This window comes from Accipiter gentilis, chromosome 3 (genome assembly GCF_929443795.1).
Source record: "Accipiter gentilis chromosome 3, bAccGen1.1, whole genome shotgun sequence".
In the NCBI taxonomy this organism is placed as follows: Eukaryota; Metazoa; Chordata; class Aves; order Accipitriformes; family Accipitridae; genus Astur; species Astur gentilis.
Genome location: NC_064882.1, coordinates 19,952,649 through 19,979,071, shown reverse-complemented (window position 1 = coordinate 19,979,071; position 26,423 = coordinate 19,952,649). Strand labels below are relative to the sequence as shown.

Below are 26,423 nucleotides of genomic sequence, written 5' to 3'. Positions count from 1 at the left end.
CTCCACACAGCAGGATATTTGCAGTTGTTTCAAGACCCCAGTTGAGAACCCAGATGTCCCCAGTGATCAAGCTGAACAAAATGGAGCTGAACTTCCATAGCGTGCCACCTTTGGGCAACAGTCAACGGCTCAGTAGTCTTATTTTTGAGATGTTCAGTGGAGGAAGCTCAATGCTGCTCTGCGGAAGCCAGGATGGCTCAGCTGGGAGAGCTCTCAGAGGAATCGGCTTGCCGAGGAGAACATCCTCACCCTCCCTGGAAGTACACTTGTTGGGCTGAGGCATCCCCAATGGCAGGAGACCTGCAGGGCACACTTAGCTCACACCTTCCTTTTCCCACCAGATGATAAGCTCCAGAAATGCACCTTTAAAACATTTCATCCACTAATGGGCATTCAGTCCAGGGACCGGACTACAGCTAGTCCAAACTAAAGCTGCCCCGAAATGTACAGAGAATGAAGACTTGATATAGAATAAACCCCTGCACTTATGCCTGAAGACATATTTTGGCAAGCAGCGGTCTCCCTTTCATACAGGCATATCTGACTTTCATAGGGCTTATGACAAAGCTAAAATTTTCTATAGGATATAATGCTGCACACCATCAAGAAGTAAAATGGACTCCATAGTTCCATGGAAAATCCTAATTCAGTGCTTCAGAGGAACCAGGAAACTTTATCATGGATATGTTTGATACAACTCTGAATTAGAAGATATTGTTTGGTAGACTTCTATGGGCAGGAAATTTTTTTTTAGAAGTCTATACCCAAGCCGCATCAATTAGAATTGAACACTACTAAAATGTACTGATCATGATGAATAAATTTAAAAAAATCTTTCCAAACAGCAATGCTAAAGTACCATTCAGTTGAGCTGGGGGATCACATTTTTCAGCAACTAAGGACTAAACTAGGAGGAAAAGAAAGGTATGCTCAGTGTAAAAATCCTCAAAGCCAACTGAAAATACTTATTATGCTGTAACAAACCATAAATAAAATAATTATTTTCATAAACTTGTACTGTCATGGTTACAGGAAATAGCTGTGAGGGTGAAAGACTCCTTGTGGTCATCCCTCAGGAAGTGTGTTGTGCCCCTTCTTCCAAGAGTGACAAATGTGCACAGAAATATGCATTGTCATCACTAGAATTTGTGTCACAAACTGTTTCAATACTCCTGCATTTTTCAAATATCGTGGCATATTTCAGCCACTAAAGGATCACCAAAAGTCTGCCATTTCTCAGAAATACTGTAGGGGCCTCAAAACCATCAAATATGCACCCCAAGGTCACCGCCTGCAGAGCGCGCAGACGAGGCGGGTTGAATTTGAAAGGGATAAATGTTACCTCTGCTGAGCTACTGTGCAGGAGAACAGAGCGGCGCCGGCAAAGCCATAAATTGTTCACAGGGCTCCGATCAGGCAGCAGTAATACTGCTCGTAAGAGGTCGGGCTACCTTAGACCATCAATCCACGGAGCCTTTAAAAATAATAATAAAAAAAATCCGCTTCTGAAGACAGGATCAATTATTTTGGTTGACAAATAACAACTAAAAACCTGTTGGGGTCTCCTGCGTGTGCCACAGCAGGTACTCCCGCGCGGCAGCGACGAACCCGCTCGAGGAGCGGCGAGCGCATCGACGGACGGACGCGCAGCGAACTAAGCCTTCACAGCTGGACGAAGCACACCTCGCACCCGAACGTGCGATTCCCTTCGAATCGGCCGATTCCCGTTTACGTTACCGCCAACGCCAGTGCCCGCCAGCGCGAATTTTCACAGAGGCGCGCCCTCCTCCGTGATCTGTTTTCTCTCGACGAAGAGTTCGCGCCCCCGCGAGGGCGGCCGCACCCGCCCGTGGCAGCCCCTCACGGCAGCCCGGGGGCTCTCGCTCCCGACCCGCCCCGCCACCGCCACCTGTTGCCGCGCCGCCGCCTTCAGCCCCCCTCGGCGGCGGGGCCGGGGTCCCGTCCGGCCCGGTCCGGTCCGGTCCGGTCCGGTCCGGGTCAGGGCGGGGCGGGGGCGCCGCGCGCGGGGCCGCGGCGGGCAGAGGTGCGCCCCGGGGGCCGCGGCGCCCCGCTCCGCGCATGCGTCGTGCTGTCGGGAATTGTTGCTCCGCTCCGCACCAAGTTGCAGTCCGCGGCTCTTCCCCCGCGAGGCGGCGGCGCGGCCGGGGCCGGGATGAGGGGGGCGGCGGCGGGGGCGAGGCGGGACGGCCCGTGGGCCCTGTCGCTGCCGCTGGTGCTGGCCGTGGCGTGCGCGGCGCGCAGGTGAGCGCCGGCCGGGCCGCGGAGGGACGCGGGCGCGGCGCCGCCCGGCCGCCTCCCTAACCCGCCTCTGCTCCTTCCCGCAGCGCCGACGGGCCCAGCAACATGTCCTACGTGAAGGAGACGGTGGACAGGCTGCTCCAGGGCTACGACATCCGCCTCCGGCCCGACTTCGGAGGTGAGGCGCCCGCGCTCCCCAGACCCGCGCCCCGGCCCCCCGGGCGCCACCCGCCGGCTAACGCCGCCTCTCGCTTCCCCCCCTTCCCCCCCCCCCCCCCCCCCCCCCGCAGGTCCGCCCGTGGACGTGGGCATGCGGATAGAGATCGCCAGCATCGACGTGGTCTCGGAAGTCAACATGGTGAGTGACCGCCGGGCCGGAGAGCGCTGCCGCCGGCTCCCCGCCGCGCCCGGCCGGAGCGAGACCCCCCACCCCAGCCCCGCGCTATAGCGCCGCCTGCCGGCCGCCGAGCTGCGCCCCGCCCCGCCCCGCCCCGGCCCGCAGGTGCGGAGGCAGCCCGCGCCCCGGCCGGCCGGGCTGCAGCCTGCCGGGGCGCCCGGCTGCGGAGGGGGCTGCCCCCCGAGTACCCCGAACGCTGTGAGATAGCCAAGGAGGCGGCGGTTGGTTGGAAAAGTTACTTGCGCGGTTGAGGTGGTGGTTGCGTGCCTGAATCGGCGCTCCAGAGGCGCTCCCTGCCTCGATCAGAATACCTGCTGCAGGTTTGAGGTGCTGCGTTCTGCTTGCGCTGCTTTGCCCTTTGCGTAGCTGTTTTCAGAAATGTAGGGAGTTTCTTGAGCTGGAGCAGCAGATGGGCAGGCGTGCGTTTTTTCGTCTTAAAAAAAGAGTTAGTTCACTTTGCAAGCTGGTTGTGTTGAGTAAAAGGCGCAAAAAGAAGAGGAAAAGGAGCTTCTTAGAAAATGCGCCCTTTCTCGTAGAGGGGAAAAAACCCCACCCCAACATTGCAGATTAAGTACATAAAGACGTTGCCTATCCAGCTGTCAAAATCGGAAAAGTCTCCTAGCTACAGGTGTGAAACATGCTGCATTTGATTTCAGTTCTGCTGCTGGGAGGAATGCTAATAGACGTGCAGGCTTAAAGAGCAAAAATGTGTCTGTATAGTGCTTGCCTCATTTGACAGCCTTTTCCCAGAAGAAAATGAAAAATCAGTTACAAGTTTGAACATTTTAAAAAATCATGTTGGATTAGTATGCACCGTGGGCGTTTTGCTCTCACTCTTTTTTCTTATGTTTGGTCTCATGAAAATCTAAGATGCTTTCTTTCCGTAGGGGAACACCGATTTAGTTAAAAGAGGCTAGAAACCTTACATTTTCATCATGATCAGCAGTTTATTTCACTCAAAAAAAGGTGATATTTGCCCATCCAAATTAGTTCATTCAAGAGTGGGGATTTTTTTCCTTGGTATATTAGACAATAGTTGTCATTACAGCAATCTCTTCACAGGTTGTTTTCATTTTCGTATTTATGTTTTTCTGTTGTTTGTTATATATACACAGTTCCTGTTTGTGTATAACTGTTATATTTGCTTACGAATATGCTTGGCAGAAAGGGGAGGAAAGGAGATTTGTCACATTGCGTGTAGCATAGCAGGCTCCGCAGAGTGCTAATAACGCACAAAGACAACGTTTTGCAAGTTTCGGCTCCTGGAGTTCCTGTTGCTGTATTGTACTTTCAGGGGGGAGCATGGTAGGGACTGTGCAGATGAGGCAGAGAAAACAGAACATAGACCCTAGCAAAACAGTGAAAGAACAAATCTACTCCAACTCCAAACTGTTTCTACCACCCTGTAACAGGATTGCTGCTTCTGCAAAGTGGTACACCCTGGGAAAGCCAAACACAGTAAACACCGTCACAAATATAACTGTTCTGAAAGGTCCAGAACTTATCTTGTAAAGTCTCAACACCTGAAATACTGTTAATTTGGAGGGTAGTGGATGTGATGGTTTCCAGTGGCAATGTCACAGGGCATTAATTGCATGCAGCTTCCTCCTCCATTCCAACACTTGCACAGCCCCAGGGAAACCGTAATTTGAACTTCCTGGGTTTTAATCAAGGAAAGTTACATGCCAAATGGATTCTTCGTCTAATCTCCATGTGCTAAGGGGGGCGGCTTGACTAAGACCGGTCAAAAAAGTAAGATGATGTTTTCACTTCATAAAATGGCACATATCTCACAGTGGAAGGAAGCAACCATTCCCAGGTATAGCCAAGAGCCCATTCCTTAAGGCAAAATATGGAAGAAATAGTCTCCATTCTGAATCAGTCTGAAAGGGGCTTTCCCATATCACAAGTGCTTACCTGTACACACCCGTGTCAGAGTGTTCTTTGTTGCAAGGCCTTTATTGGGTTGCTGGAGACTGTTACACAGTCTTTTGGAAAATGATCAATAATTTCATCCATCGCTGCAGAAATAAGGGGATCGATATCTCATCTTAAGAAAATTTTTTCTACCTAGTAAAATAATGCTTTATTCTAGTACTTTTTCTGAGAATCACAGCCTTGAAATGCTTAATGTTGCAGCAATCTGTGAATCATTCACCTTCTCTCCTTTCCTTTTAAACTGTTGTCTCATAGATTATTGTTTTCTTTTTTTAGTAAGAGTTACCATTCTGTGGCTTCAGAGCCAGAAATGTTTACCAGAAGATGCTAGTTCATAGCTTCTGTTTTCTATAGGGCAGTTTTGTTGCTGTAGGAAACTGGCAACAAGCAGAGAGAGCAACAGCCTCCTTGTGTGAGCTCCTCCTGACAATAGAGTCTGGTTGGACTCCAGCAGAGCTCTGTTCAGTCAGTCTCACCCTAGCAGTATTGAAGCGAGTTGTCTCATCCCTTGGCCCTCCTTGAGCGTATGAAACCTTATTTCCAGAATGACAAAGGCAGTTATTCCAAATCCTGGTATCCACAGGCAGGGTTAAATTCTCTATTCCAGTCTCTGTGCTTAAATAAGAGTAAAGATTTAAAAAAAAATTAAAAAATCCATAAATATCTCTCTCTCTCGGCTATGAAGGAGGTGTACCCCTTTGGTGCATTAGCTGAGAATTTGTCATGGCTGTAGGTTGTCTGCCAAGTCAACAGGCTGATCTGTATGTCCGAGTAAATCCAGTTCTCAGGTAAAAAGGTGAAATATAGACAGTTGGACTATTGCAAATTCTGTGAACACCATCAGTAATAACCGTCTGCTCAAGCAGCTTGTCTAGTTGTAGTGGCTTCTTCAGATATACTAAACTATTGTGAAGTTCTTTACTCAGTTAATGAATCAAGACTTGCACAGCCTTGAAGTCAACCTTTCTGTTATTTTCCCTGAGTAGTTGGTTCTTATCTGTTCAGCTCTTTAAACTGCATTGTTTTATAGTTGCTTGGTAGTTTAATAATACTGTAGTGAGCTGCCATAGCAACTTTTACAGAAGGATTAATTGAAGCACTCATTCTAATGACTTTCCCATTTGGCATCAGGTATGTTGTCATATATTGATTTTTGCAGGTAATAAGTTGAAGAGCTTCTCATACATTGAACAAGCAGGAGAAGTAGAATGTAAAAGTCCTAATGATGGTTCTAAGCATTCTTTCTCCCTAATATACCATAAGATTAGTTTTAATCTGTTTCCATCAGATTTTCATATCCATGCTACAGTAACTGCAAGCATTCCCTTCCAAAGGTACAAGGTGACCCTTTGCTTTGTCTCAGTTAATGGCGGTTCAGCTAACTTTCATCCATGGCAGAGTTCCTTTAGCAGTATATCAGATATTTACATGAATATAAAGAGTTCATTAAGAACCACACTACGACTAAATCTATTAAGCTGCTGTGATGTGAATTGTATGGTTTACTCTGATACCTTTACATGGTTAAAAGAAGGTGCTGCTTGTACATCAAGAATAAACATGGACAGCATGATTCCTGGTAACTACCGTCAAGCTTCAGGGCAAGCAAACAAATAGCATATTGCTATATCTACTAGGAAACAGTCAATAAGTACCTGGACTCTGTAAAAGAATTCACATGCAGTACATGCATAATTTTCTCAAAAATGTATTTCCTACTGATTTTACACTGACGATGAAGATTTGGTTTGTATGACAGCAGATTGAAGGTTTTGTGTCCCAGCAAAAAGAGGGTAAAGAAGACATGGGAAGAATGTATGATTCTTTAGCTTCTGTATCCCAAAGTCACTTTTACTCAAGGCTCTTATTTTATCTGATCTCCTGAATAAGCCACAAATCTTGCAGAGAAGCAGGATCTCGTCATCTGTTGCCTACTGAAAAGTCATTACCTGGTTCTCAAGATTTCTTCTTAAGTAGTCTGTCTTTATGCTGTCAACATCCCAACCTGTTGGATAACGTCTTTTTGCCCCAGAAAAAATTTAATTTAGTTTAAACCACTCACTTTCTGTGTCCTTTTGAGAAAACTGATAATTGAATAAGCTAGCTGCATAGATTTTTTTTTTTCCCATCCATTTCATGTGATACCATGCTCTTGTATTTTGTCTCAATCCTTCTAGCCTGTATGATTATACATAAGGAATTAGACATAGAGACAGCCATTATCTTCTGGTGCATCTTTGACACCATGGCTTATGCCGAATGATGAAGTTGTGTTTGTGGCAGAGAGGAGACCTGCATGTCATGTTTGATCCCTTACTCTGTCATGACTGCAGATTATCATTGATTCGGAGAATGAAGTGTCTCCCACAGTACTAGAGCTGCACTGCCCATATTGTCAGACATCCTTTTCTACTACACTTATTTAGCTTTCCCTGGAAACAAAATAGTATTTATCTTTTTTTTTTTTCTTGCTTTAGGGCTGCTCCCAGGCCTACTGGTGAAACACTAGCTTACATTAGAAATTGAATCCAAGAGAAATGCATTTTCTGATGTACTAGAAGTTTACAGATGTATTACTTTAGAGGCTTATAAACAGTTCTCTGTCTGAAGGCTCAACTATATTAGTTAGTTCAGAGCATCTTTGTTTAGTTTGGGTAGTGAACAGTTCTGCAAGTGTGGAAAAAGGAAGAACAAACTTGTGTTCTTCCCCCACATGATCTCTAGAAAGAATCTTCTTGATCTTCAGATTGTGTCTTTCTGGGATACTTCTTGCTTTTTCTGTTTGAACATTCAGAGAGTCATTTCCCACATAACAGTGTGTATTTTACTTCTTTTGGGATCTGCATAGGTTTGCTGTGTTTGCTGCTTATCACCAGTCTAACTGCTAAATTTCCTTCCAAAAAATGACAGAAATCAACAGAAGAGGTTCCAGACAGTCTGAACATCAGAACCAAGCCAAATGAATAAGTCTTTGAGCAAATTGTCACTCTGCAGGTTGAAACAGAGGATTAGAGTTCTGTTCAGTTGTATAAACAGCAGTAAAGAAGGACATCTGCATCCAGAGCTGCATGAATAGGAGCAACAGCCAGTACATTGAGGGAACTGATTATCTCTACTTTGAACATGATAGACCACATCTAGGTACTGCATCCAGTTTTGGGCTCCCCCCAGCCAATACAAGAAATATGTTGAACAGAAGCAAGTTCAGTGGTGGAGCCACCAAGCTGATCGCAGCTAGAGCACTTGCTCTGTGAGGAGAGGCTCTGGGACCAGGGCTTGTTCAGCCTGGAAGGAGGCAGCTTCAGAGGCAGCTTTCCAGGACCTGTGAAAAGGTTAGGGAGAAAATGGACTAGGCTCTTCACAGAGGAACATGGTGAGAGGACAGGAGATGACAGACATGAAGGGAAACAAAAGAGGTTCAGACTGTATGTAAGGAGGAGGGGTTTTTACGCTTTGAGGACGGTCCAGCAGAGAAGCAGGATGCCCAGGGAGGTTGTACGGTCTCCATCCTTGGTGGTCTGCAACACCTGACTGGATCAAGCTGTGAGCAACCTGATCTGACTTTAATAGCTGAATTTTTCTATTTTATAAAATAATAATTGGTTAACACATTCAGGAGGCAGAACTCCCCTAAACATTAATAAACATTCACCGATAGTCAGCTGTGTCTAATTTCAAGAGTTCTGGGATGATCACACAAGATGAACTTGACAAAATTATATATATGTATACACACAAAACTTTTCAGATTTGTCTATTAATCCAAGGCAAGGATATAGATGCCTCCAGGGCCTAGAAGAACAGAAGGGCTTCCCCTTACCTTAGGGCTGATGCCAGCCCAGGTGGCTGTGGCATCCTACACTGGTAGGTGTTTTAAGAGGAGCTAAATCTGTGGGTTTAAACACTCAGGCTGTATAAGGCGTAGAACCAAGATACTGAAAGTTTGCCCATTAATCCTGCACTGGACCCCAGTTTTAGGAATGGTAGGGAGACTTTCATGTATGGGTGCAGGTTATCTTATGGGACTTTTTGCAGGCTGAGGGAGGCTTAAGCTGTGTTTATAGTTGTAGCCAGAGTTTCACATCATCTTGTTCTTTCTCCCTGTCTGGATTAAGTATCTGAGAATTTAGCATGGTGGCTGTTGTGATTCTCAAATGTACAAGACAAACTCTGCACTAGGAAACTAAACTGGCAATATGAACCACACCTCATACCTCTTTGTGTCAGAGCAGCCAAGTCTCATTTTTTTGTAATTTTAAGTCTGGTTCCTGGAGAACTAGAAAGTCAAACTTCTTCAGCTCAGCCAGTGAGGCAACAGAAGTGATTAGGGTAGTCACAATGATAATAAGTGGTCCTTGGTCTAAATATATTTGCCTGAAGATGTTTGTACAGATTAAACTGATTTTTTTAAAAAAGATATAAACCTCAATAATTATTAATGAAAATTTGCTTAACTAGTGCAGAAGAAGGGAGAAGTACTTTTCTGTTATATAGCAACTCTCTTGAAGAGCATGAAGGACGTACAAAAGCACTTGAAATGAATATTAATAAGAATGTTCAACTGATTTTATTTTTTTTCAGCAAATGCAGAAAAACTAATCAAGTAATAATACATAAAGGTCAGATCATTTCATCACTGTCTATTCCAAACAGGAATAATTATATTAAAGAGTGAAACACGGAATGAATGTAGAAATAGGCAGCTTGAGGTTAAATGACTGGGTCACTGTTACTGGATATTTTGTTGGGTTGTTTTTCATTTCACTACATGAATAAGCTATTCTTCAACAAAATTTTTGCTGAACAAGTAGGCAAAAAGGATAAAGCAGTAACTTAAATGTTGTTTCATATAATCCAGAAAGTGGATATATCTTAATTTTTCAAAAGTTAAACTAACCTGACACCAGCTTCAGGGTTGATACAAGCTGTATTCCAATTTTCTTTTTAGCCTGACAGGCATAATACTTCCCTGATCTCAAGGTTTAAACAAACTAGCAATGAATGCCCTTCATAGAAAAGATGTGATTCTTTTATTTAATGTTAAACTCAGTTTCCCACAAGGGCAACTCTCCTGACTCCCTCAGTTGTTTATCTAGCCACTGCAGGTAGCTTACCCTCACTTCCCAGCTTTTCTCAAGAGTTGCTAAGCTCAGTTCTGACCTGTGTACTTCATCTTTTAGGCCAGATTTTATACCTGACACCACAGGGCATCCTGACGCATCTGTAGTCCAGCCAGATAATACAACCTGCACAGACTTCACATTTCTGAAGAAAAGAAATAAAGCAGTCACACTTGCCATTTGTTTAAAACATATTCCAGGAATGCAACAGAATTGCACAAGATAACAAGGGACAGAAAATTACTAAAGTCAGTTGAATTTTTAACGTAATTTTTTGGTAAGCTGCTTCTTACCTTCTTGTTTCTCCTGAGCATGGAGTTTAAAAAAAAACAAAAAACAAACCCAAATGACTGCAAGTCTGAAATATGGTGGCATTAGTGTGATGAACTGTCAAAAATCTCTTCCACTGGAGTGAGCAAGTGACCACCTGCAAAGGAAAGGACCACACATTTTCTTAATCATGCCCTAAACCACTTCTCCAGCCAGGTCTGGTTCCTGAAATCTACAGTTAATGGTATCACAGGGGTGCATAGTTGTGCATATGAAATGGGAGGGGTGACACCCTCCCGCTGTTTCTTGGAAGCTTTAGCACCTAGTTTGGGATGTCTAGGATTTCACTAAATAAGGGGTATACCTGCAGTGAGATATGCCTTTCAATTATGTGGATGAGAAAATCCAGGGTTTTCCCCACCACTGCCTGTTTTGTGCACCCACATCAAACAATGCAGCTGTGCTGTGACCGCTGGAACCTTCCAGCTTGTAGTCTGTCAGCATGCACAAACCCCACAGTTCAGTGGGACAAACCTTTTGAAACATTTAGGGTCCCCAATAATTCTTGGAACAGTCAATGATTCGCACAAAAGACCCATTCCCCCAAATTAACCAGTTTCTAAAAAGAACAAAATAAATCCATAAAACTAAATTTTAAGTTCTTCCAGGAACCTGAAAGATGTTTCTTTTCTTGTGTGTGTGTAGGACAGGACAGGGGCTTAATTAAAAACTTGTGTTTTCATTTTCCCCAATTGCATTGCCTTTTTACTTCTGATTCTGGAAAGGAGAGAGTATCAGAATCTTCCAAACTAAGCATTTTTCTTCATAAGGAGATTTAAGGGATACATTTCAAGTGTCTGCAAAACTTGGTGATTTTTTTTTATTTTTTTTTTTAATCAGCTTTGCTTTGTACTCTATTGCCTGAGAAGTATTCCTTAACTCCTCTAGGCTGTATTGATAATTCTTTACCAACTGCAGTTCAGTACAGACCTGGAGCTGAAGCTGTGCGACCAAGAAAGGAGACAGTCACACTACCAGTTCACCCTGAAGTGGGAAAAGATCCCAGCCTCGGGGGGGAACAGTAACAAGCTCCAAAGCTAGCCCCAAAAAGACTTGGTCCTCTTCACAGGATGCCAAGTACTCTGGGACAACAGCTGAAAATGTGAAATCAAAGCCAGAGATTGCCTTCATTCAGAAGTATCCCCAGCTGATATATTTTGTTGATCACTGTATTCCAAACAGCAGATGCCTGAGGTGTCTCATCTCCCATCCAAGTGTGCTGTATTTTGAAGCATCAGTAAAGCCTGAAAAAAAACCAACTTCTCGCAGGTGATGAAAGAGTCCAAGATGGCTACCAGAAACATTTTATACTTAAATTCTCTTTGAGGCTCCTTTTTTTCTTCTAGAAAAAGAATTCAGGATCTCAAGGCACTCGCTTCCATGCTTGTATAATTCCTCTTCCCTCACATACAATATCGCCTGTGACTGGCAGTGCTTCAAAAAGCATATTTAAATGAAATTATTTCCACCCCAAAGGCTAAACTACTGCAAATATGTTCACAAGGAAATCAGTAGTAGCAGTCACTGAATAATCTAGCAGAATAACACCAGATTATGCAGTTTGTTTGATTCTTTCTTTAAGCAATGGCTCTGTATTAAGATTACCATGGGCTAGAGAAGGTAGATTAGATTTCTTGCCTATCAACCTTTACAATGACCTTTCAGGATTAAAAGGTTGCTTTTGGCCAAAGCAGTGTCACACTGAGGTTTGCTCCATCCTCTGCTGGGGCAAATCCGTAATGGTTTGTGTTAACATTGTGAACAAAGGAAAGGTAATTTTAAAAGACACAAAGCTTTCTAGAAAGCTCCATTATCACACAGACATACACCCTATAGCAAGGTCGAGTTGTAAGGTTTAAAATGCTCACAATAGAGTGCGTAGTTTCAAAGCAAAGATGAATTATTTCAGACTGCCAAACTTAATTAAAGGTTGGAATAAATGTTCTCCATTAAAATTCATCAATCCATTTGGCTGAGATGGAAGAATTTCAGTCATGTCTTTTTTTAATTGCCTATAGAGAGAACTGAAGAGATAGCGAAGTTAAAACTGTTGAAACAGATACACAGTGTCTAAATATTATTCAGGATCTTAATCATATTAAAAGAGGAGTGCAATTAATTCCCCAGCCTATTTTTAATCTGAAGAGACTCTTAAGTGTAGCTGAAGTAACATAGGTAGCAGTCAACTGCAGGTAGGTATGTTCATGCTTGTATATCTCGGGAACTTCTAGGCAGTACTAATTCCTACAAAGCACTGAGGACTCTTGTCCCATCCAAGGAAACTAGACGCTGATAGTCCCATTGGTTTCAATGAGTATGCTCATGGATAAAATTCTCACACCAGTAAAATTAAGTACGTATTAGCTTTACCAGCTCAACAGTTCATTCAGCGGTTTGCAGGAGCAGTCCAGCTCTCCAGTTTACATCGGTTTTAAACCTTTGTTGCCTTATAATTTTCTGTGTCACTACTCTTCAGCATGAGAGAATAACAAAACCTGGAATGATAGCCTCCCACCCTGTGTTCTTCCATAATGATTTATCCTTTCTTTAACCAATTGTTTTGTAAACCATTCATTGGTCAAAACAATACACTGGTCAAGGAGAGAAATGGATGAGGTTCAGAGGCTTCATGCATATATTGCATTTCACAGGCAGTGCATCTTTGTCACTGGCTTCCTATGAAGGAAACAAAACGTGGGATTAACAGCCACCTGTAAATTCTGGGTTTATTTTATCTACTGTGCCAGGACCAACTAGGGGAAAAAAAAGTAAGCTGCAAAACATCAATAACATGCTGGGAATCAAATCTGCAATGACAGTCTTCACAGCTTGTTAAATGCTCTGTGGATTCCTAAACTAATAGGGAGCAAATACAGTGTCATTGTGGTGTCAGTTGGAAATGAATCCTGAATATAGATCTTTTCAGTTCCCACTGTCAAGAGAAATGAGTTTATTTTCCAGAAGCACACTGGGGGCATGCATTTCTGAGATCTTAAGGAATGTTTGTATTCCAGATAAGACATTCTTTGCTTTTAATTATTCCTGGTAGAAACTCGGGAGTAAGCATAAAGCGAATGATGAAAAGGACTAGCATATTTCAGGAAAATAGAAAGACAAACATAACAAAGTAGTAACCATTCAACTCGCAGCAATCATCCTGGGTCTTCTCACCAATGTGACCTCGTCCATCAGAGAAGTTGCTCTTTGAGGAAATTTCTGCACTGGATCAATTCAGTGAGCCAATTTCAAATACAAAGCTAAAAATTCCACCTCATTCTGGAGCATCTCATCCCAGTTGACATTTCACCATGCCACTACTGAAAACATACCATAACACAAATCTTTCACTCTTCCCTTCCCAGAACCCTATAATCTTACATGCAGTTTACACTGTTCTGACCTTCAGACAGCACCAGGGAAATACCACTGCCAGAGACAAAATAGGGAAATGTGGCCTATGTGCAGCCACTGTCCTTCTCTGGGTTTGATCTCCTCAATCTCTCACTGGAACAGGGGTGCTTTGTAAGTAATACTTCTCTAGCTCCTAGAACAGGAATAGGCAAGAGGAGATACAAATAGCATGAGTCAAGACTATTCTCATGCGTAACGTGATACTGCACTGTCACTTTAGGTCTCTGGGCATTTTGCAGTGTGACACGGGTACAGTACTGTTACACTGCCCACTATGAAACACCATGGATTTTAATTTTTTTATTTTGGTGCCTTCAAAGTACCTGTAAGCACTCTGTTAGTCAAAGAACAGACATTAAATACGTACCATAAATTACTTTTTAAGGGGTATTAATATTAATTCTTCAGCTCATCTTTAAGAGAGAGTGCAGCACTGGCAAAGAGCAGCAGAGCATCCAGCAGTGTCCTCAGTGTCAGGTGTTTGCTTTTCACATCTGCAGAAGCCAGAAGAAATTAAAATGATAGGTAACTCCTGAACTGCATCCTTCTCTCAGAGTGTAACACAGAACAAAGGACCATCCAAGAACACTGCTCATTAAGTTGTCCAATTTAAAAGTTGTTTTTCTTTCTCAAAAGGAAAGAGAAAATTGACTTTTTTTTTTTTTTTTAATTGGTTTACAAGTCACTTTTTCTCTAAAGGTAATACTCCTGGTTATACCTCCCCTCCTTCTGCAGCAGGATAGCTATTAAGCTACTATCTTATTGGAAACAAATAAGTTTTTTAAAAAAGCTTAAATATTAATCTGCAGATGATTCAGACATGTATTATTCAGGCAAGCTTATTACATGGGTTTATTGCAGGACCTGATGGTTTCAATGATTTTTGCACAGCTTGTAGGCAACACTGGTGCTCCAGATCATAAAGAATATGTGCAAGAGATGCTGCTGAAAACAACCTGTTGTTCCAAGAACAACATCAGCACCTGACTCTGCAGGAGAGGACTACTGGCTCAGCAGAGACCCTGTTGATCTCACTGCTACTCTGCAGGGCCCATCAGGTCAAGCTGCTGTCATGACAGATGGCTAATTCTTTTCACCATATTTAAGACAGGAATACTGTGGTTTAGATTAGTTTTTATAAGACTATACAGAACCTCTTACAGTGTAGTCAACATTTTTTATAAGTTTCAGGTTTGCTGTATTTCCAAGGATGTTTGTGGGGCTAGAATGGAACTTGTAGAACTACATTCCTTAGTTTTGTTTTTTTTCTCATCCAAATGATTACAGTGATGCACAATATTGTGGAAAGGGATTAAAAAATATGGAGCTCTGTACTTAAAATATTATGAATCCAATAAACTCATTAGGGTGCATAGTTTTGCACTTTCTAGTCTAAGCAAATAGGAATTCAGTATTTCATGTGCCTTCCAGTTACAGAAGTGATCACCATAACACATTGCAATATTCAAGAACTCTGGAGCAGGAAGCTGGACAAACTTTAGGCAATAGTAAGCCAAACCCAGTTTGGAACCAATACACTTTGGGTGAAGTAGTTTAATGTTAGCTATTCTCATTTGTTAGCTGTACCTCCACTGAATATCAGCTCCAAATGGCTCTTCTGGAGTACGAGGAGCATAGAGGTGCTCAGCCTACCTTGTCCTTTGGGTTAGGTTCCACTGAAATCAGTGAGGATGTATCAGTAATGAATCAAACCAGCCTTATTCAAGTTGATTATACTTTCCTGCAGTAATTGCATTTTCTTGTAAAAATGCTGCCTGTAACATTTGTAAACTCAAGACAAACTGAACTGTCCTGAATGCACACAGACATTAAGGAAAAACTTTTCAAAATGCTTAATTTCTATGCTAAAGCTTTTGAGAAGATCTTAATAGCAAAATGCAAACAAATGAAAATGAGCAAGTGAGAAAAAAACAAGAAGCCTGCTATCCATTCAGGAATATATTCTCCTGTCATTTCAGAATCTTGGCTTGCAGACAACTTGGTTTCCCTTGCAGCTTTTTTACAATTTTCTTGCTGCTGTATTCATCCATCCTAACTTAACATTTAAATGTTGGTATCAGAAGCTATCAGTCTTTCTGACAGTAATGTGAGATTTCAGTCTCCTTAGTCTACATTGAGCCAGCTCCAGTAGAAACAAAATAAATGTGAACAACTACCTGTGCATATTCTTTTTTATTGTACACAGCAACAACTACATTATCAGACTAACATAGAAGCTTTAAAAGTCACAAGTGAGAATCTCTTCTGTTCTCTGTAGGTATGAGTGATCAACTACCTTTGATTTTATTTGTATCTTTGTCTTTAAATTAAGAAACCAGAATAGGTCCACAATAGGAGCTTTGAATTTTGTGCTGAAATTGGGGAGGTGTGTAGGTGTTAATGCTTCTTCCTCCCAGCAATTATGACAGTTGTTGTAGTGGCAGAACAAAGCTGCAAGGGGAGGTCCCAATTCCCAAGGAAAAGGCAAAAATTCAGCTGGCTTGGGACAGGTTCAGAAGGTGTTTTGGAGACCAGTGCAGTAGCCTTAGATTTTGCTCTGTCTTCAGCAGATCAGTGCCTACAGGGTTATATATTATTGCACTGTAGAAGAATAAACAGTCTCAGGGGAGTGATCCTAAAACCAGCGGGGTGATTTCTGCTCCTTACACAGATTTTTTTTTTCCTGCATGACTGTGGACACACAATTCCTCTGGCCCTCAGTTCCTCCTCTGTTATGATTTCTACCTTACAGATATATTATGAGAATTAAATGCATTTTATGAGTGTTCATTTGGACAGTGGTGGGCAAGTTTCTGCACACTCAGGAGGAAAGAAAAGGCATACAGCCTGCAGCTAAAAAAGAATATATCCCCTGTGACCAGTAATTTCAACACAGCATCGTGGCTTATGACCTAACTGGTCTGTTCCTACATCTCAACAACAGTATTCCTGCAGTACTGACAGGAATTTATTTCTTACTTACCTAGTGAGAAATCCCAAGACAGCACAAGATGTTGCATGGTAATTACATTTTCCTCAGTGTGATTACTGAATGACATATTGTGATATATCAAGAGGCAACTGTGAATTTAACTTGAGTCAGCACAGTAGACTTTGCCCAGTACAGTAGGTTTCCAGATACATAGTGTGAGTGTAAGAATAAAGGGAAGTTTCTGAATACCTCACAGCATCATGCGTACTTTGTCAGCATTAGCTTTCAAAACACACACAGTTCTGGGCTGGCTTGGGAAAACTTTGTGTATTCATTATTTATTTAGCTTACATATTCACTTTAATATTTAAGAACATATTGTTTGCAGAATGGATTCACAGGAGAAGACAATAATGATACTGATTTGTCAGAAGAATCAGGCATGTCAAAATAAAAAACTTTCTATTTACTCTTTGATGCCACGTGTGAGTAACAGAACAGGTAAGCAACATGCATGACTATTCTGTAAGTAGGCTATTTAATCTCATTGAATTTCAGATCATTATTTGCCCAGTTTTTGGAACATGACAACATGCAACAGCAGAGGGCTCTGCTGATCATTAAAGAGGTGGGAAGATTTTCATGTATCCCTCCATGGTCATATTGTCTTTTGCAAGAAATTGCAAGGGTGGTATGTGGGGAGGAAGAAGCACTAGAGACTGACACAAATTCTGGTTTTTGTCTCACAAATGTACCAGGACAGTTAGCATGAGCAGAAATTCCCTTCTGTGGTAAAGATTTTTTTCTTTAGGTATTTCTGGAATAGTTTTAGTGCACCCTGACAAACCATAGCCTCCATGCAAAGTGTGCAGCTTGTAAGTGGAAAAAGTCTTGCCACACCTGCCATTCTCATTTCCAGAATGGACACTTAATTCACTGGGTTCTCTGTCAGTGCTATGCCTAATGTGCTCTTTAAAAAAAACACCTGTCCATAGCAACTCTGCATTGCAGTTTCAGCAGTTTCAGCCCTTTGGCCTCCTGGGTAAGTTATGTCTTACGCTGGGAGCAACACTTTTAACATCAGCCATTCCTGGGGGGCACACGAAGGTGGATGCTCAGCTTTAGTCCTGGGTACATGAGCAGGTCAAGTACTTCAATTCTAAAATGTTGTTACTGATGTGCTGTAATGAGAGCTGAGCATGGTAGTGCCAAATGTCTTCAGTTGCTATCAGTCTACTCACCAGGGAGGTAATGCAGGTTGTTTAAAGTGCCAAAGAGGAAAATTTCCCTCCATCCTCTAAATAACTTGGTTGAAGGATCCTAGTCTCTCTCTCCATTAATGCTGTCATACAAAGTATGCCAATATTTCTCCAAGGTTAGGAGGATAAAGTTAGGCAGTGAAGACCTTGACAAAGATTTTTTTTTCTTGCTTTATAACCTGTTTCTCCTTAAATTCAAAATAAGGAGCACTATTTCCCCCAACGATCCTTAGCCTCATGATTCAAATATTACCAGACCAGTTGCACAAAGTAGTTTAGAGACACCTAAAAACTGTATTGATATTAGGTGTGTTTGGTGGATAAAATTACTCCTCAGACTCATTCTCTTGGCTATGTCTCTGCCATAAAGACCAGTCAAAGGCAGCAGAAGGTAATATGGCTGGTGTGTGCCAACTGGAAGTTTTCATGCACTTGGCAAGAAGTCCCTGGATGACTGGGTAAACTGGCATTACAGATGCATAAAGATACTGAATGAGTAACAAGACTTAAGCAAGGACAAGGTATGTAGATCCATGACAAAAACTGCTACATTTGTTGGGAGGAAAGTGTAGAAATCAGCTTGAAATGAGAAAAATGGTCTTATCTAGTCCATCCACTGAGTGAGGATAATCCTGCCCTGCATTGTGTATTTTTTGTGCTTACTCCAAGCTAGTCTGAAAGACTCCAGGAACTAAAATCTGATCATTGTTGAGCAGTCCTTCCATATCTCAGTCAGGAGGTTCCCCTTGTCTCCAGGACTTTATTTCTCCTATATTCTCTTTAAGACTTTATATCACATTTCCCAATACCTGCTCCTTTCACATAAGGGTAAGTAATTTTGTGTCCTTTGTTTTACATCCTATAATCCTTTTTTTCCTCAGCTTTTTCTCTTATATGATACTCTTAAACTCAATGGCTATTTTACTTATTTTTAAGTTATTGAAGCAGCACGTCATACGTCATTCCAAGTACCAGCCTGTGTAAGGATCCGCCTTATGCAGTCTGGAAATGCATGCCTGGCTACCTTGCAGCTTCCTAGATGTATTTCACACATGTCACTGAGAAAACAACTGATGAGTAATGTCATGCTTTGTAATATGAGTAGTCCAATTTGGAGTCATACTTTTCACTACACATTGATGTTGGATCAGAACCCCTGCTCTCCAACACTGTTATAAATTGGCAGTAACTAGTCTGAAATCAGTGAATCAGATCCAGATGAAAGGAAAGAGGACAAGCAGACATACTGTATTTTCAAAAGCCAACTTCTGCATATATATTCATTCCAGAACAAAGCATCTTTCAGATGTTGCATGGAAGGTAATTGCAATTCAGAGTATTATTCCCAAGTCTCCTCATTTCCCTGTAATTTTTGTTCCTTATAGCACAGCCCTACTGTTTTTTTTATACTATGAATTATCTTTTATTAATTCTGTTATCTTGCCTGTTTCTACGTCTAAGCAATCTTATCTATACCTAAACAATCTTACCTAAATATATCTGTATCCTGTTTATTTTAATACATGACAGTGAATTCACTCAACTTTCTGGTTGTGTCATCCCACAGATAGGTCCATATAAAATAAGCCTTCTCACAGAGGTCACTTGTGGAAACATTGGTACATTCCATCAATAACTGGGCCTTGTGATCCCCCCATGGATACTCAACACCTTGCAAAGTTGTCCCATAAATAGCTGTTCTGAGCTAAGGGAAGAACAGTAAATGATTTACAGTAAATTCCTCTGTGAAAAGAGTGAGGAGTGAACAGGTTCAAGATGCTTTATCACACAAGATGCTTTGCTGTCATAAATTATTTCTCATCAGGTTCCTAGGTACTCTGGCTGAGGCAGGTGTGGAATCAGCGCGTTTGAGATAAGGCTGGAGATAAAATGCTTTGACCACTCAGCCTGGGCATTATTGCAGACCTGAAACAAACAAATTCCTAGAGAGGCAGTGTATTTTCCACACTATGACTTTTAGTAGGTAGGCAACTTCTATATTGCTTTCTGCATCAGTGCCACAAATGAATTTTCATGCAAGGCTGAGTGAAAATATGTTACAAGAAGATAAGTAAATGCACATTTTCTGATGTCAGCAATCCAGTTCATTTTCTCAGGGTTGGGTTTTCCATTGAATACACAGCAGTAGGCAATCACCAAATGGATATTTTTTTCAGATTCAGTATCTTCTGACACATGAGATATGCATGATGGGGCAGCAAGCTGAGGGCTTACCGGGTGTCTGATTCATTATCATGGAGGTGAGCAAACCAAACACCTGCATGGCAGATGAGAAGGGGGACATCTGGCAGACAGTAGGAAGATGCCCAGCTGGAGTTTAGTTATGGACTTGCTGAAATTGGCCTGCGCTTTGAGAGTCACTTTGGATGGCATTCGATGGGTTTTATCTAGTTGCAGGGAGAAAATTATGACATTAAAATGGCACTAGAAGCAAGGGAAGCAAATGGTGAGTGAGCCTTCAGTCCAGACAGCAAAGCATAGCTTAGACCCAGGTCAACAGTGCTTTAAAAAAAAAAAAGTCTTCTCTCCAGCATGTTTCTGAGTTATGTGAAGGTGGGAGGTATGTTTCTTTTAAGTGGATTATAAGCATCAGGCAAGAATATGTTTCTCACCTTAGCAAAGGGTGATATAAGACCTTGATAGCAGACATGGGCAATTTCTCAGTTTCTTTGTAGTCTTGACACAGTCAATCAGTCTTACTGGCAATTGCATTCAGAGTCAAATGATAAAAGCGTATCAGAGGATCAGTGAAATATATTTCAGAAATGATCAACAGAAAACATATGTAAACAATATGATAATAATGTACCTAGAGCATGCCAGAATGGAGTACAAATACTAGACAGTGTATTGTATACAACCTATCATATTACAATCAAATTTTAAAGAACTAACTATATTTTTCATTAAAGTGAAAGTTGGTTTCTGAGCAAAGAAATATTTCAGAAGATACAGCTTTAAAAACTAAATACAAAACAATTGCTTTTTCATCCATCTCTGTTAACAGATTAAATCTCTTATTTGGACATCTGTAAGCATAATAAAATCTAAAGAGGAATACAAAATGTAGGATCAACTTCCATTAAAAAAAAAAAACACTTTAATTTTCTTCCCTCACTCCAAGTTGTTTTTACTGTATGAAATGTTTTACTATCTTACGTTTAGCTGAATGGAAAAGGATGGCCAAGAAAACTTCCCTGCGGAAGAGAGCTCTGCACTCCACTGTCCCATGGCTCCCATCTCACCCCCATCCCTTGCTGTATCAGCAAATGATAAAAAGCCAGAACCAGTGTTTCAAAAACTAGTGCTGAGGTGTTCAGCTCAGGTAGCTGCATAGCTAGGAGTTTGAGCAGGAGGATTTTCGCAGAAGTGTGGTGGGGAAAACACCATCCTGAAAGATCCTTCATAAATTGCTTCATTTAGTCATTAGCATTAACATAAAGGTCAACAAAAGGCTTAGGTTATGCTAGGGACTTGGTGTTAGCCTTGGAGGATGGAATGAGATAATCAAAAGCATCACTTTAGTCTCTACTGCTGAATAGATACAGCAAAAGCAAAATTCACAGAAATCTTCCCAAAGATGAGGATCAACCCTGTAGTGCTCCACCATGGTTGTAAACAGAAGGTATTAGTTTTGGAACTGAAAAAATTAAATAGTCTAGAGCCCTCTTGCTCTGCAAAATGTAAACAGAGTGCCAACTTCTTGTTTTGTAAACCAGACAGTACCAACAACTGAGCATGATATTAAGCAGAGTGTTAGGAAATTTACTCCTTGCTTCACTACTATTTCTACATACAGATACAAGATTTAAGATACAAGACTGACTGTAATCAAAATACTGTGATTCAGTGTTTATCTAATCAAAATACTATGACTCAGTTTATATCTCCCTTTGCAGCGTTCCATGACAAAAAGCAATGGATTCCCACTGTGGACTAAATAGTAAATGAAAATGTAATGCAGTGCAGAAATCCAAGTTTTATCCTGCAGGTTTTATAAACCACTCTTCCTGTACCTGTGGCAGCCATTGTTTCTTTAGTATGGCATCCCATGTTTTGAAATGGGTATTACTGGTTCTCTTGTAGGATCCTCTGGAGCCTTCATCACTTGGCATTTCCTGCTGACAAATTGTCAGTGTATGAAAATCCATTGCAAAAAATACTCCAAACCCCATGAATCTATCCCTTCCCTCCCACAAGAGCTATTTGCAACTAGAAGAATACAACAGTTGATGAGTAGCAGGAGAACTGTGACTGTATTGCACAGAGCTCCCGAAGCAACACAACCTTTGAAAAAAAGGTCTTTGAAAACAAATCACTCCCAAAAGAGGTAAGAATGGCTGGCCACAGTTATTTAAACATTTGCTTAGACAATGAGTCAGGCAGAGAAATGTTAGGTTACAATAAGAAACTGCACAGGACAGTGATCAAGGACATTATATGTGGGATTGTTAGAGATCTTATAAAAGTCAGTATTGTTTTTCCCTGAACCAGGATTAGAAAGATGGGTTTTGGCCAAGATTCTAGATAGCCTAATGCAATTCCCAAATCAGCTCTAGGGTTGCAGTTATATTTTATCTAGCTATATTATTTCCTTTTGCTGAAGATCTGAGCTTTCCAACATTACCAATTATGACAACATCCAACAGATTTATTACTAAAATCCTGGTTTATTAATTCAGTATGATATTTTATGATATCTCTGATTTCATTTTAAAAGGAGACTTATCTAAATGAATTTCACAGCATGAGAGTTAGAGTCACAAAGAATTATTTATTTCTCTGTGTGATACATTTCTGCCCCTGTGTATTTTTATGTTTTGTTAGGTGACTATGATTTGCTTCCAACATTTTCAGATCATGGAGGAGTTTCTTTGAATGCTCATAATTCAAGTTATTAATCACTTGAGAATTCATTTTTGCTCAAACAGTTGGGAAGAAAAACCTAAGTTGTTAAGAGGATTATTTTATGAAAGAAAATGCCTACAAAGATGCATTTTTCATGCAAATTTTCTTCTGTCCGGTTGATTATAAGCCTAAGAGAATTAAATTAACAATATTTACTGGACTTACACACATTAGCAAAAAATATGTAATTTTTATGGAGCCTCCAAGTCTCTGAATGCTTTGTCTTTTCTATAAGTTTCTGGAATCTGGAAACCAATTACAGAACAGCAAGCAAAAAGTAGGTTTTTGTTTTTACTGAATGAGTCTGGCACATTTCTCAAACCAGCGATATCATTTGCTTCTGTGGTGGACTGCAGAGAGACAACTGTTTTTTACTTTCTTTTCCATTCAGCATCCATTCTGGAATGAAAACAACTGAAAGCAGTAACAAAGTCAAAATCCTTCCTGAATTAATGCAAGGGAAAGCTGGCCAATGTAGACAGAGAAAGGCAAGATCTGTTGGTACAGCACTTAGTCACAGTGTTGTCTTGCATTTACTTTTAGTAGGTTGTTTCCTCTAGCAAGTTCTCCCTGTGTCAACTACTATTTGGTTGCTTCAGAATACAAGAAAATACAGAAGATAGTATAATGATGAAAACTGGAGGAAAGGTCATAAAAGAGATCCAGAAGTGCTTACCATTTGTGTAATTTTGGTCATTTCGGAAACACTGGGCTTCCTATCTCTACATCGCTGTGCATCTATCTTCCCCCCTCCCCCTATTCTCTTTTACATTGTTCTTGGTGAAACAGTAGAGAAGGGTTCATCCACTACTTTTGCTCAGTTTACAAAAAACTCTACTTCTGCATTACAGTGGTATTGGAAGGTTAGTTGTAAAGAAGAAACAGAAGGAACACTTAACTCTTCAGTAGTCCTCAAAATACCTAAATACTGCTCTAACTTCAGTTCTTCAGGGGCATTCCTGTAGTGATGGCCATCAAGGTGAAGTATTAGACAAACAAATATACATAGCTCAGCAAGGAGAATGAAATAAATAAATAAAAACTGGTGCCCAGCCTATGGGATGGATGTTTTTAAGGTTATATGGAGAGATTCAACTTTCCATAAAAAAAGCCTGGTTTTCACCACTGTGTTGAAGGGGCCAACTATCGGGTTCTCCACATGGCGTCATGGTCTCAGGCATGTTCACCTGTGACTGGTGGTTCTCCTTTTCTGTGCAGGATATTGTCTGTCAGTAATTATTCCAGAGTGCAGCCGTTAGGTTCAACATTCGCTTTGTGTTCAAATCTGAGGAAAGTGCTCTAGTGGTCCATAAATTTGTCACTGGCGAAAGAGCACAGAATATCTTTTTCAGTATCTGTACAGATCTTCTGATAACTTGTAATCCATATGCATCAATTCTTTGGGCAAGCAACACATAGGTGCTGTTCTACAACAGAGCCAGTATTTCAATGCTTTTGATAACCAAAGATGTGATTATTAAAAGGTGGCAATGCTCCTCTTCAACAATTGAATTAATTTGTTAAAAGGTGTCAGGGAGCGGTTGCTCACTGTCTTACCAGCATCTCTTTGGGGGCAAGCAGAAGAAGCCGCTGTCTTCTCACTAATAATTCAAAATTTAGCACAAGTAGGTGATGAATCAAAGCACACTGTTTTCTTAACCAGTTCAGAGTCTCTGAATCTCTTCAGATATAGCACTGTCACTCAGGTAATGTTTGGACTGTAGCCCAGACAGAGGGTAGGATCAGCAAAGACTGGTTCACAAACGAAAGGAATCACAATCCCATTCCCAATGCAGTGGTAACAACCTCCCCAGGACTTAATTCTTCCACATAAATCAACGATAACTCCACTTACACCTGGGGATTATACCACAAACAGAGAAATCGGTATCAGGCTTAAGAACTATAGCGATAAAATACTGGCTTCTGTAGCATTTCAAGGGCTTACATAGTGCTGATGCTATTATGATGATGCTGTTTTTATCAATACAGCTGTTAAACACTGGGAAAAAATTACTAACACTGGATAAACTTGGGACACAATTTTTGTTTTACTGAAAAGGCTTTTAAAGAAGCTATAGAACAGGATCAGTACTTTACTATTCATAACCCAGTTAAGATGGCATGGCTTGATATATATTTGTGTAATCAAAGTTTATAATTTATCTGCCTAAAAGTGATTTCAGGTAAATTTCTTAAAGCTTGAAAATGTCCTGTGTTAAAAAGAGAATGATTTTTTTTTTTTTAAATCAAATTAACCAATCAACTGCATCTTTGAAAACCAATAAAAACTTTAAACAGAAATTTTATGACTGACTGGAAAAAAATCATACTGCCTTGAGTAAAGAGAAAAGAGGTGAAAAAGGAAGTGATTACAGGCTGAGAATTTATATTCCAAATTTTAGTTGGATGGTTGTATTGTAAACTCCTCAGATTCATTATGTTCACGCTGCCAAGAATTACTCTAATGTAGTAGATGAGAATTGCTCTAATCTATTACTGTTGGCTGCCAACAGTAATTCTATTAATTCAAAGAGCTAATGACATTTACTAGTATTGCCATGCTGTTTTATTGCATCTTTGAAAATAGATGGGAATACTCGGTGGTGTGTCATTCTAAACAGACTAAATTTAGAGCCTTGTTCTCCACTCTTTCCACTCTTATTTTGTGAGACCAAATCTGAATAGCAGTGCTGTGTGTCTAATTTGCAGTGGTGCAATTGATTAGGTGAATGGTACCTGCACTCCTGAATTACATTCTCTACCATACATGGAGAATGTGAGGTGACCAAGATGATGGCTCATCCTGTGATGGAGTGCAAGCTAATCTACCTTCCAGGCCTGTATTTTCACATCATGCAGGATAACATGAAGATACTGGTTTGAGTCTGAAAGTAGGGAAAACAGATCTTGCAGCACTACGCCCAAAATAATTAGTCCAGACTCAGCAGGGATGATTAATTTAGGCTTGGCATCCACAAATATAGCTGCACCATTTCTATTTCAGAACAGACATGGGTCAGAAGCAGTTTAGGTTGCCTGTACTAAGACCTGCAGCAAAAGACATATGTGCACCAAATTAAAGCATGAGGTCAGCTCACTAAGCAGAGATCAGCCTAACCTTGCCACATAGATGTCATCTTCCTAACTTTGAATGCTCACAGTGTAGGCATCCAAGCCAGATGTTTTTACAGAAGAGGAAGGTGCAGTACTGTTTCCCTTTTACTTGGCTTACCTACAGGCTTGAGCAGTTGAGCAAAATACAATGTTCCTGTTCTAGAGTAACTGATTTCACACCTCCTTGAGGAATAGCCAACAAAGTTATCCTGGTGTAGGGCTAAGTTGCTCCTGTAGAAGCTGTTGCATGTTTTTGAGTAAGAAAACGTGAGAGGAAACGTAACTGAGGTCCAGCCCTACCCTAGTAAATGCCTAATATTAAATACACACTAATTTCAGACAAAAATGCAGCTCTAGTGGGAATTTTCTTACTCCAGGATTTAAGCATATGTCCAGCAAAGTTACAAAATAGGAATGTTTGAAAACTGACAATTAAGAAGTTCATTCTTTGCCTTATCAAGGAGCAAGGACTGGGCTGAGGCTTCTTCCCACATCTAGAAATCCATGTAGGTCTATGCAAAAACCTGTGTACAGAATTTACATGGCCACATTTTCAGCAGAGGTGAGAATAACAAAGAAGCTAAATAATAAAGATTCCTTTTTTTAAGAGGAGTAATACATTATTCCTCAGGGATTGCTACAGTGAAGTTTTAAAACCTCCCTAGAAAGAGAAAAGAAGCCTGCTTAGAAGGTTGTTTGGACAGCTGAAATGCCTCTGTACCAAATGTGCA

General features: G+C 41.1%; 1 protein-coding gene across 2 annotated transcripts in view; it reads left to right on the top strand.

Annotated features, from left to right (window-relative positions):
* The first annotated feature begins 2,154 nt into the window (after positions 1–2,154).
* Positions 2,155–26,423, top strand: part of GABRB1 (gamma-aminobutyric acid type A receptor subunit beta1) — a 139,510-nt gene continuing 115,241 nt past the window's right edge. For both annotated transcript variants that reach the window (XR_007504900.1, XM_049793880.1), the window contains exons 1-3: positions 2,155–2,262; positions 2,346–2,437; positions 2,550–2,617. Coding sequence is in view for 1 of the 2 variants with exons in the window: in XM_049793880.1 (XP_049649837.1) it covers positions 2,174–2,262; positions 2,346–2,437; positions 2,550–2,617 (249 nt within the window). In the remaining variant the exon portion in view is untranslated. The remainder of the gene's footprint in view (positions 2,263–2,345; positions 2,438–2,549; positions 2,618–26,423) is intronic.